The following is a 12,082-nucleotide window of genomic DNA, read 5'->3' as shown; positions in this document are numbered from 1 at the left end:
AGGTTAAAAAAAAAAAAGAGGTTCAGCAATTGTATTTTTCCTCCTTTCCTCTTTCCCTTCTTCTCTCTTTCTCTCCTTCCCTCTCTCTTTTTCTCTCTTCCTTTATATCATACCATCTTTCCCTAATCAGTGAGCCTTACTCTGAATAAAGTTTTTGAAAATCCCTTTGTCTTTAGAACATCTTACAAATCTTTAAGATTTAGCTTTCTTGATATTATTCTTAAAATCTCATTATCATCTTCCATACTTGCCTTTCATTAATGGTATTCCTTGTACGTATCATACAGTTCTTTTGTAGATATGAGCTCCTTGTGTAGGTGGACATGTTTCTTGATATACATCCTCATATTCACTCCACAGGGGATTATCATTATATATGAAAAATTAAATTTCTTAAAAATTTCCATCATACACAAGCTATATTCCTCTTAAAAGTCTCATGCAAATCTTTTATCTGAACTGTTTAGATTCCACTTTTCCTGGTCTTAAAGTACCTGTCTGACAACCTCAGTGTTCCCTTTGTTATCTCAATCCCAAGAAGATGTAATTTAGTTCAGTGAAGGCTCAGGTCCACTTTCATTACTGCTTAATTCTCTTTTGTTAAGAATAATTAAGTCCAGTTTAAAAGAATTAAAGAAGTCCATAATTAAAAGAAGCATATGGCTTCAGAGATAAAACTACCACTTTAAAAAAGTGTTTTCTTAACATTAGTAATCAGTGGCAAATGTAAATCAAAACCACAATGAATACCACTTTACAACCTCCAGGATAGCTATATTAAAAAGACACAATAACAAGTGTTGGTGAGAATATGGAGAAATTGGAACCCTCATACATTGCTGGTAAGAGTGTAAAATGATATAGCCACTTTGGAAAACAGTTTGGCAGTTCCTCAAAAAGTTAAATATAGAGGCATCATATAATCCAGCCATTTCTTCTCCCAAATATATACATAAGAGAACTGAAAACACGTTCACACCAAAACTTGTACGTAAATTTTTATAGAAACATTATTCTAGCTTTTGGCTAAAAGCTGGAAACAACCCAAATGTCCATCAACTAATGAATGATAAACAGAAAGTGGTATGTCCATACAATGAAATGTTATTCATCCCTACAAAGATATGAAGTACTGACACATGCTACACATGGTTGAATCCTGAAAACATGCTAAAGGAAAGAAGCCAGTCACAAAAGACTACATATTGTATGTTAGTTTTGTATGAAATCTATAGAGACAGAAAGTAGATTAGTGGTTACCAGAGGCTGAGGGGAAGGGGACTGGGATGTGACTGCTAATGGGATGGGGTTTCTTTCTGAGGTGGTGAAAATGTTCTGGAACTAGACAGTGGCGATGGTTACACAACCTAGTGATTTATAGTAAAAACCACTGAATTGCAAAAAAAAGAAAAACAAAAGAATCTAAAAATATGTTTTGCTTTTAGAAGAAATAGAGTTCTTTCCATCATTGCGCCTTGACCCCTTATACACTTTGAAACTCACAGTAGAAAAATATCATTGTAGTCTTCTAATAGGATTGTCCATAGACAGACCACGACATGAAAATTTTGTTCTCCTTTTATCCCCACCCAAACTATTTTTATCTCATTTTTATTCTTACACTTGCGAGTGTATTTTTATATAGACAGCATCATTTTATATTCAGTGTTTCTTCTACTTGATCTATTTCTTGGGAGTATAATGATTCAATTTACTCTACTGCTCTATTCAATCATAAGGGCCACCATATTTACTGTCTTGTGGTTCAAGGTCAATTCAGTTTCCTTTTCAAATTCATTTTGTTGGTTATAAAGATTGAAACCAAAGATGGCTAATTAGAAGGGGCTTGTCTCTGGGAAGTGGGAGTGGAGTGGGGCAGAAATAGTTAAGTCGGGAGAGAGAGAGAGAGAGGACATAGAGAGCCAAAGTAAAAGAACCATATTAAATATAGATTGGGGGGTTGCTGAAATCTACCCAACTTCCTATTTTTTATGTTCCCAAATGGTTATGGCCTTCTTTCAATGCACAAGATAGTGTCAGGTAACCTGGGGAAGACAGGATGAATAAAGGGTGGCTCTTCTCCTTCAGGACCTTCCTGTCTCATATAAGAGATAACACTGCACACAGATTACCAAAGAACAGATGGTCCATGCCAGGTGCCTTACAGGTTATATAGGCAAGGGCTGTAGAGTAGGGCTGGGACAGATCATATCCTGGCATGTAGGCAGGAACATAGGAGAGGTGGCACTGGAGTGGAAAGGTGAGCTCCTTTTAAAAAGTACAAATGAGGGTCCAGTGGCTCATGTCTGTAATACTAGTACTTTGGGAGGCTGAGGTGGGAGGATTGCTTTAGCCAAGGAGTTGGAGGTTGCAGTGAGCTATGATGATGCCACTGCACCCTAGCCTGGGCAACAGAGTTAGACTCTAAAATTTTTTTTAGATAAAAATAAATAAAAAGCACAAACTCGGCCGGGCGTGGTGGCTCACGCCTGTAATCCTAGCACTTTGGGAGGCCGAGGCGGGCGGATTGCTCAAGGTCAGGAGTTCAAAACCAGCCTGAGCGAGACCCCGTCTCTACCAAAAATAGAAATAAATTAATTGACCAACTAAAAATATATATACAAAAAATTAGCCGGGCATGGTGGCACATGCCTGTAGTCCCAGCTACTCAGGAGGCTGAGGCAGTAGGATCGCTGAGCCCCGGAGATTGAGGTTGCTGTGAGCCAGGCTGACGCCACGGCACTCACTCTAGCCTGGGCAACAAAGTGAGACTCTGTCTCAAAAAAAAAAAAAAAAGCACAAACTCGAAGGAAGAAAAGGATATTCTAAGCAGAGAAATGGTATGGAAAAGGCACAGAGGCACAGAAGTATATGATGTATCTTTCAGAGGGTAAGAAGATACATCCATTTAGCTGGAGCATAAAACCTGCATAAAAGAATAATTGAAGATAAAGCTGGGGAGGCAGGGTGGCACAGTTGTAGCAGCTGTGGAGTGTTAAGCTGAAGGTATTGGGGAATCTAAATTCTTGAGCTGGGTGGTAACTACCAAAGCAGTGTTTTAAAAATGAACAGCAATGGAGAGCATGGATTGGAAGGAGGGAAAGACCTAAAGCACGGAACCCAATTAGGAAGCGACTATAGCCCCAGGGGGTAACAATGTGAATGGAAAGGAGGAGAAAGATATGAAAAAGGTTGTAAAGGAAGGCTGAATTATATTGACTGAATAATTCTTCACATTTCTGCTTTGGTTATGGACAAATTCTGATCCTGAGAAGTTCTAGGCATCCGCTGTGATCCATCCTATATAGATAGGAACCACCAATAGATCTGATACTTATTCCACCTATCAGTGGTTCATTATTGACACTATTTAGAGAGGGGCAGAAAGACTCAAACTGGTTAATTCAGAAGCCATTTTCATTTGGATTTTAAAAGGGTTCAGTACATCTGCCGCCTTCTTTGTGCTGTTTGCTCTAGCTGGTACTGAAATGAGTATCTTATCTGAGCTCCCAGCTTTTCACATTGGGTGAAAAGGCCCAAAGCTCACAAGGATGCACATGCAGGGTAAGGCTCCCCAATATTGAGTTTATAGCATAGCACTTATAAAGTAGATAAACCATTTCTGAAATATCAGCTCAGGAATGGGGCAAAATGCCTAATTTTGTCACACCAAACTACATACAGGAACACAGGCTGTAGTGTCAGAGGAATCTCTGGATAGGATGGGGCATTAATATGTTCTCCTCTTAGCCCCCACCAAAGCAGCTCTCAACCTGGGAAGAGCATCTGCTGTGTACAACAGTGATGCCAAGAAAGGCTCCTACACGGCAAGGAACCCAGGGTGAGGGATGAGGATACTACAAACAGGGAGCTGAGACAGATAAGATTTTCGTCCAAACCCAAGGGTCCTTGGACCAAACCCTGGCTGTGAAATCAGGTAAAAAACAGATTTCTTCCTACTATAGTGTTCCCTGCCCCTTCAGGGTGAACGGAGGTGTCAGGGATATGTGCACCAGTGCCTATTTTGCTCCCCAGAGACCCAGCCTGGCTCATTAGCAGGTCTGAGGCCAGGTGGAAATAGCTTAGGAAATAAGATGCTCACCTGCTTTGTGAACTCACAGATAGTCATTGGTCCTTCCCATACAGTGGACTTCAGAAGCCATTCAAATTTTAAGAATATGTGGATATGTGCAGGTGTTCACGCATACATGCACATTTTGAATGCACATACCCCTTTGCCTTATTTGGTCTGAAAGAATACAGCAGATTCCAAAACATGGAGCATGAAGATGAGTATTTGGAAGCACACTGTATAGCAGTTGACTTCCTGCATACTGCTGCTCTGCCTAACAGCTGCAATTCTTTGGGTAGTCAGGTTCCAAAGACAATACTAAACACACTCTCCCCCTTGCCACTATGGCCAAGCCTTTCTGCTTACAGGGGCTGCTCTTGCTTCTGTAATGTGAAGTTGGCCAGAATGGGGAGTGCTGGGTGCATTTGGGGAGGGGTTTGGGATGCTTCCTACCTTAGCGGGCACCCTGAATTCCCCATATTCTTTCAGCAGTTCCTGAGTCTCCTCTGTGGTCTCTCCAGTAGAGGTATGTGTTGAGAGGTAAAATTCACCTGTTTCTTGGATCCAGTCCAGTGCCTATGGGAGGAAACAACCCACCAAGTCCCCCAAAAGGGAGCTGTCAATAGGGAAACGTGCCGTACAACAGTGAAGGTTTATGGAAATGCGGGCATGGTTCCATCGGTATGTAGCTCTGAGGTTGTTTTTATGAATGAGCCCTCCCCTGACTATGAACATCCCACTAGCAAAGAGTCTCCTCCAGTAGACTGGGGACACTTTTAGGCCAGGCCCACTATCATCTGTGCATTAGGGACATAGTGAGGGACCTAGCATCTCCTCACAGCTCCTGGCACCAAACCCTGGATAAATGCTGAGTTGCTGACAGGCTTCAACTTGTTCTTTTTCCTCTTTTCATCCCCACCTCCCACCTCCAATCTGCTTGCTGCTGTGGCTTTCCCCTGGACTGTCTTGAGCCTTGGTCATCTGGGCCTCTGTATATTTCCCAGACCTGAGACAAAGCCAGGGAAAGCTCTGGACATACCTGCTTAGCGCTACGCTCAAACACCACATATTGCTGGCATTGGTCTAACCGCCGCTTCTTCAAGGTCCAGAAGTGCAGGACGCGATTCTCCCTCTGTAAGAGCTCACTCAAGATGGCTGTGGGCAGAGGAGAGGGGTGCTGGTCACAGGGAGGCTCTGCACAAACCCAACCAACCATCTCAGCCCCACGACCTGGGTGCCAGGTCACTGTGACTTCAAGCCTCCCTGTGGCACTTATCCAGCATCAGAAGAAAGGGAGAAAATGCTGGGTACAGAGAAAATTTCCCAGAAGGGAGCAAGGTCGGGGAGACTAGGGGAGAGCCTGTTAATGGGGGTTCCATTAATTAAGGGGGCAGAATATGGCACCAGTGACTTACAAATGACCCTGATCCTCTTCACACCAAAATTAGTCCTTGGTTGTAAGAGACCCTGGGAAGTGTCATTCCATAAAACAGTACTAACTCAGTTGGCCCCCAGAGTCTAATGGGCATGGACGGTCTCTGATAAGATTCTCAGTCACTTTTGAGGACTTGCTAGAAGAGGGCAGGAGATGAATGTGGAGTGAGGCTGGTGTCACTCTCTAGATAACCCACATCATGAGCCGTGCTCTCAGCCTTGCACAAGAGGTTGTGCACAAAGAACTTTAACAGCAGAGCCTCAATTTTAATACTTCTAAAGAGTGGGCACGGGAAAGTTGTGCTGGAATTATGTCTACATGTTATTTCTAGACCCAGACTTCCATGGGGCTTTGGATTTGACCACAAGAAAAGCTTAAAGTTGTTCTCAAATTACCTCTAATGATGTTAAACAAGAAGACATACACAAGGCATGGAGCACCACAAGTGGGCCATGGTAAGTATTCAGTCCATGTGATTTCCCTTCCTACTGCTTCTGTTGTTCCAGGAGCAGCTGGCTACATGGATAGACTTCTTAAGTGTTTTAAATGGTATATTCTATGCTGGAAGCAATCAAAGTTATTTTATTATGTCTTCCTCTTGCTTCCTGCCAACTATATTAGATATTAACAAATACTAAATATTGATATGAATAATTGATATTTCTTAAGCACTCACTGTGTGACAGGTGCATAATTATAACACCACATGATGAATGCACCATTATTATCCCCATTTTACAGATGAGGAAAGTGAGGTTTAGAGAAAACTTAGGAAAGGTAAATTGCTTAGTGTCATTCAGACAAGAACAGGTAGAGCTCAGATTTAGGCCAGGCCTGGTTTCAGAGCCTGAGTCCTTGGTCATCCCGGTCTCCCACATTACTAGGGCTATAAAGTCAAGTTACTATGCCTTACAAAGATGGCACAACCCAAAGCGCAGTGTCTGCACTTGGAAGTTTTTGTTGATTTTATGTATTTTTCATACCCCTTCTCCCCATCCCCCACCAGAGGTATGGCTAAGAAAAGAATCTGTCTCTTGCCTTAAATTTAGAGCTTGCATGGGCCCCAATCACCACCCTTCCCTGTATGTATGCCTTTATCATGTAACTTCTTAGTTCCCTCCCAAAGAGGTAACGTATACTACCTCATATCCTCAGTGACCTCTGCCTTGGCCACATGACTTGCTTTGGCAAATGGGTTGTTAATAGATATGACACAAGCAGGGGTCTGGAATGTGCTGATGGGCTTGACCTTGCTCCTTGTACCACTGCCATAACCATTATAAGAACGTCTCCTGGATAACTGCTGCTCCTTCAACACAGGGCCCAGAATGGATACACACAGAGCAGACAAGAACCTTACCTGCCATGCATGAACCCAGCCAGCTAGACACGCAGCTGAGATAGCTGATCCCCAGCCAATGCATAGCCACTTAAACAATAAATGCTTACAGGTGGACACCATTGAATTTTTGGTTGTTATGCAGGAGTAGTTTCTCTCATAACAAAAACCAAAAATATGTGGCACCAGCTTTAAGTCTAGGCAGCACTGAAAGGAAACTGATATATAAGGGATTGTAGGTCTGCTCAGGTGGAAGCTTCAACCAGGCAAGGATGGAATGAAAACCTGTTTCCTTTAATCTTTATGCTTCTTAGGGTTTTGCTCATTGCAGCTCGCTCTATGGTGTAGCTGAAAGAACCAACCCAGATCAGGCAAAAATCCTAAAGACTTTAAGGATTCCTTTTCTCCCTTCTTGAAAGCTAATATATGGGCAGCAACCTGGCCTTGTCCCCAAGAAGATGCAGTCATCTCCTGCTCTCTCTGGGTGCTTGTCACCCTTCAACAGACAGAGGTGTAGGTGGGGTGTGTGGTCTCTCAGCAGGCAGCTGGCCTCACCCAAGCTCCTGCTTGCATGTGGAAGTTAGAAATATCCTTTGAAATGTGCTGGAAGGAGAAGGTGACATAATGCCAGCCACCCACAGGTCTCTCGACTGCAAATTGAATAGCACATCTGGAAAAGAAATCCTGCTTCCTCCTCTCTGTAGGAACTTCGATTCCTAAGTTTCATTCTTTCCAGTGGCCTCTGTCCTTTCCAACTCTTGTGTTCTCTGAGCAGTGAGGGAAGCCCTTCCTAAAGCAGACCATGTCCCCAACCCTGTAACCCCATGGCATCTCCAAGCCTGTCTCAACTTTCACTGCAAGTCAGCTTAGGTTCCCTCCCTAGCCTCAGGCACCAGGATTGGATCTCTCTGCCTTGGTAAAATGACATTTGTTAAACTCTTAGCCTACTCAAAGGCTAATTTCTGCATGGTCAGAGTAATTCCACAGATAATTTAAGCTGAATATGGTCAGATAACAAGCAATTTTAAAAGGTTATATATTTTTCATACTATCATAGACTTTATAGAATTCAGAGAGATATCAGAGATTATCTAGACTAATACTTATCTAAATTTTACATGCACACAAATCACCTGGTTGGTGGGATGGGAGGGGGTTCTTGCCAAAATGCAGGTTCTGACTTGGTAGGTTTGGGTATAGCCTGAGATTCTGTGTTCCTCCCAAGTGATGTCAGTGCTGCTGGTCAGGGGACATTTTGAGTAGCAAGAGACTAGACACCCCCCTCATTTTTAAACAAGAAAATTAAAGTTTTAAAAGCCTTAAGCAATAAATGGCAAATCCAGGGTTAGAATTTGGTTTTATGATTCCCAGGCTATAAGATAACATAGTCCTGCACTGTTTAATATGTTAGCCATGAGCCACATTTGGCTATTTACATTTAAATTAATTAATATTAAATAAAAGTAAAAATTCAGTTCCTCAGTTGCTATAGCTACATATAACTAGTGGTTACTGTGTTATGGATATAGGCAATTTCCATTATTTCAGAAAATTCTATTAGGCAGTGCTGCCCTAGACTCTAAGATAAATAAAAAAGCTTGGGAAAATTTCACCCTTGTTTTTCCATTTCAGATCTTGAAGCACATTATAAAACTGATCTTGAATCACTACTACCCACTCCACCCCACATCATACATTTTCTTCTGTAAGGGGAAGCATCAGAGGAGTTGAGCTTGCATGGAGAATAGGTATGCAGTGCATGACAGGGAGGGGCAGGCCTCTAATCCATGTTGCTGGAGTGTCTTGTGGCCTAGCAGATTCTCACTGACCTTTCACTTGTTGCTCAGGACCCCGAGTATGGCTGGCGACACTGGGCATGCTGACGTTGTTCCTGTGGATGTACTTGAGAAACACCTCAGCATTCCGCCGTGCGAGGGTGCAGGCCTGAGAGAGACAAAGGTGTGAGGTCCCTAGCCCCGGCAGGTGTATGGCATCCAAGACACTGGAGAAGGGGTGCCCTCCTTCCACTTTGTAGGAGGCACGAGGAGTGGATGGTGATGAGCATTCTGGTGAATCCAGAAGGAGAAGAGCTCTGGAGGTCATGGACATGACCTCCAATTTAGGAGGTTCACCCTTCTGAGCCTTCCTTTTGTCAAGTGAAGAACCATTCCCTATGCCTCCTTTCCCTTTCCGTCACAGTTAAAAATTAGAATCAGCCATCATTCAACTACCTGTATGTTGAAGGACATTACTAACATTGGCTCTCAGGCTGGTTTCTCTCTGTCACTGGAATGCCTCTTACAGGAACACTGGTGTAAGCCCAGGGAACACAAACCCATTGTAACATTAGTGTGATTTAGACTTGAACATGTAAATATCAGGTAAACATATCTATTAACTATACATTCCAAATCTAAATGGGAATTGTCATCATTTTTGAAACTTATTTGTCCATCAAGTCTGCCTTACCTAAATAACACTAACAAGCATCCTATTGCTGGGAAATACTGATCTACATAAAGGACTAAGAGCTGTTATACCAGCCCCTGTTTTACCAGGTGGTGGAGACTAGGTCTCATTCTCCTTGTTGTACCAGTGGACAAGACTGAGGCCCAGGAGGAGAAGGAGTTGGGGAGTAACTCAGATCTAGAAGCCAGGACCATCAGCAAAGTCTTTTCTAGTTTCTCTCAAACCCACATATTTTTTGGATTTCTCTAAAAAGCAGTTTTTTCTAGTTATGAAGTAATACATGCTAACATAGTAGTTTTTAATGCATAGTTTTCAGAATTAATTTATCTCTAGACAAAATTATTAAATTTTAAAACCTTCTTATACTTAGCCTCTGATCGTATAAATTATGTAATTAAAAATCATATAATTACCTAATATAGTATATAATTAATATAAATATTATTTTAAAATTATGTAATTTTCTGGTCATATAAAAAGTAGAAATAAAGGCTTCTGAGAGCTCTGGTGAGTCCATGCACGCTGAGGCTCATGAATGGGACAGCCTGACGGTGGTCTACAGCTAAGGAATCTCAGATAGATCCACACAATAAACACAAATGGAGAACTCGATACTCTATTTGTTGGGCATATCATTCCCACAGCGATAGGGAGTTTCTCACTATGGTTTTAGGAACATATGGAAAACAACAGACCAGAAGGGTTTTTTAATTCTTCCAAATAAATATTTTCTTAATTTTATGAAGAAATATCTTTATACTTCGATTTAAAATTTTTATGTGCTCTACTTAAATTGTTTCATTTTAAAGTTTGGTAATAGGGAAGACTTTTAAAATCATCATAAGCCCCGTACAGAAGAATTTCTATTTAATCTTTTTAGTAAGACCTGATTACTAAGGGTTGTGACGAATACAGGTGCAGAGGCCAGACAGATGGGAGGACAGTAGGGAGAGGCCAGCTTAAAAACAGAATAATAATAACTCAAAGAGGTGGTCAAAGAAAGAAAATCTCTAATAAAAGAAAGGCAGTTCATTACAGAATTGAATAAAATCAGTGGCAACATGTTAGGGTATAAAAATTCTCTTTTGTACTTTCAGAAACCTGAGAGGAAACAGAACATGAAAGCGAGAAATGTGAGAGCAAACAGAGCCTTAGATAAGCTTGAACACAGAGGACTGTCGAAGGGAAGATCAAAGGCTGGAGGAAGGGGGCCCTGGAAGACTTCCCACACCAGCTGAAAGTCTGGGTGGAGCAAGACTGTGCTTCCTCCCCAGGAAGCCAGGGCCTTACCCCAAACCCCAAACACGGTGTTCCTCTCTTACTATAGAGAATAGACAGCATCACACTTATTGGTAATTCATAATTGCTAGATTGATAAAGAAACAGGGTGTCAATATCTTTTTTAATTTTTGCCCTAAATTTTGCACCATCCATTATAAAAGATTTCTTTTAACAGTGTTTTATAGCTAGGCTTATATCTTTCAATCAAAAAATAATTTTATAAACTGAACATAACTGAGTGAAAGCATGTATTTTTCTCAATTAACAACAACCATGGGCTATCAGGATATTCAAACATGGTAGCAATAGTAACGGTGTCTCCTAATTGCCTGGTTTTAAGAGATGCTAAGAGAGAAATAAGTGCATGAAGTGTAACCTTTAAACCATTCAAATTAGCCAGTCAACATCTTCTCTACAAACTCCTCCCTCTTTAGATAAGAGGTTAAAAAATCTGGGGGGATGGGAAGCCCATATGAAGCAGTGTGTGTATGTGTGTGTGTGTGTGTGTGTGTGTGTGAGAGAGAGAGAGAGAGAGAGAGAGAGAGAGAGCGCACGAGCGAGCGAGCGAGCAAGAGAGCAAGAAAAGGCAGATGAAAGAACAAGGCCAGAGACTGAGCCTTTGCATGATGACATGCTCTGACCTTAAGGAAGGCCTCCTTTTGTTCCAAATGTTTGCTGATGAGTGGAATGACATGGTCGATCTCTGCTGCAGGCCCCAGTTTATCTCGTCCACCACACCAGTCCTCATCTCTCCGGTACTCTTGCTCTAAGCTCTCCAGGACACTACACACCTAACGAGTCATGGAAGAAAAGACTCAGTAAATGAATCATCTGGGAAGTATTTATTCTCTGAAGACCTTTAGACTTCAGAACTCTACACAGGTGACATTTTTCATTTGATGTTCAGGACTCCTGGGACATCTAAGAGAAGTCCAGGAGGCAATGACAGCCCTGTGTCTGAAACTCAGGAGACATTATGAATGGAGATATGGATTTTGGAATAATCTTCTTACGAAGGTTGATAACATCACCTAGGAATAGAATGTAGAGTAAGAATGGAAGCAAGACTAGTATTTTGGGGGTTTGAAAGCATTTTGTACATATTATATTATAACCTCGCAGTAACTCTGTGAATTAGGCAGAATAGGAAATGAGATTTGGAGAAGATACATGACTTGATCAATCATCTCTATTTTTCCCATGGTACATAGCCTTAGGCAGAGGAAAAGGAGGAAGTTGCCTATGTCACATAATTTATGGGCCATAAATGACCATCTATTATAAAATACACATTTTCTACAGGCGGAAGACAAACATAGGTTAACCTAAAAGATAGTTGAGTAGCTTTTCAGTTCTAAAAATGCTTAGAGGCTATGCTAATTGGCCTTATAAATGAACTCAGATGAAAGCAGAAACATTTTGAAGGGGTTTTAGAGGGAAAGTTAGGTTGGGTTCCACAATGAGAAACCCAGGGCAGCCTAGTATC

At 41.7% G+C, this 12,082-nt stretch overlaps 1 protein-coding gene across 27 annotated transcripts in view; it reads right to left on the bottom strand.

Moving 5' to 3' along the window:
* KALRN (kalirin RhoGEF kinase) overlaps nucleotides 1-12,082 on the bottom strand; it is a 653,674-nt gene that overhangs the window by 250,163 nt on the left and 391,429 nt on the right. For all 27 annotated transcript variants that reach the window (XM_020287048.2, XM_020287049.2, XM_020287013.2 and 24 more), the window contains exons 18-21: nucleotides 11,238-11,387; nucleotides 8,676-8,790; nucleotides 5,112-5,227; nucleotides 4,526-4,648 (exon numbers count right to left, since the gene is read on the bottom strand). In XM_020287048.2, the coding sequence (XP_020142637.1) occupies nucleotides 4,526-4,648; nucleotides 5,112-5,227; nucleotides 8,676-8,790; nucleotides 11,238-11,387 (504 nt within the window). The remainder of the gene's footprint in view (nucleotides 1-4,525; nucleotides 4,649-5,111; nucleotides 5,228-8,675; nucleotides 8,791-11,237; nucleotides 11,388-12,082) is intronic.

This window comes from Microcebus murinus, chromosome 1, assembly GCF_040939455.1.
Source record: "Microcebus murinus isolate Inina chromosome 1, M.murinus_Inina_mat1.0, whole genome shotgun sequence".
In the NCBI taxonomy this organism is placed as follows: Eukaryota; Metazoa; Chordata; class Mammalia; order Primates; family Cheirogaleidae; genus Microcebus; species Microcebus murinus.
This window is presented reverse-complemented; position numbering and strand designations above follow the sequence as displayed.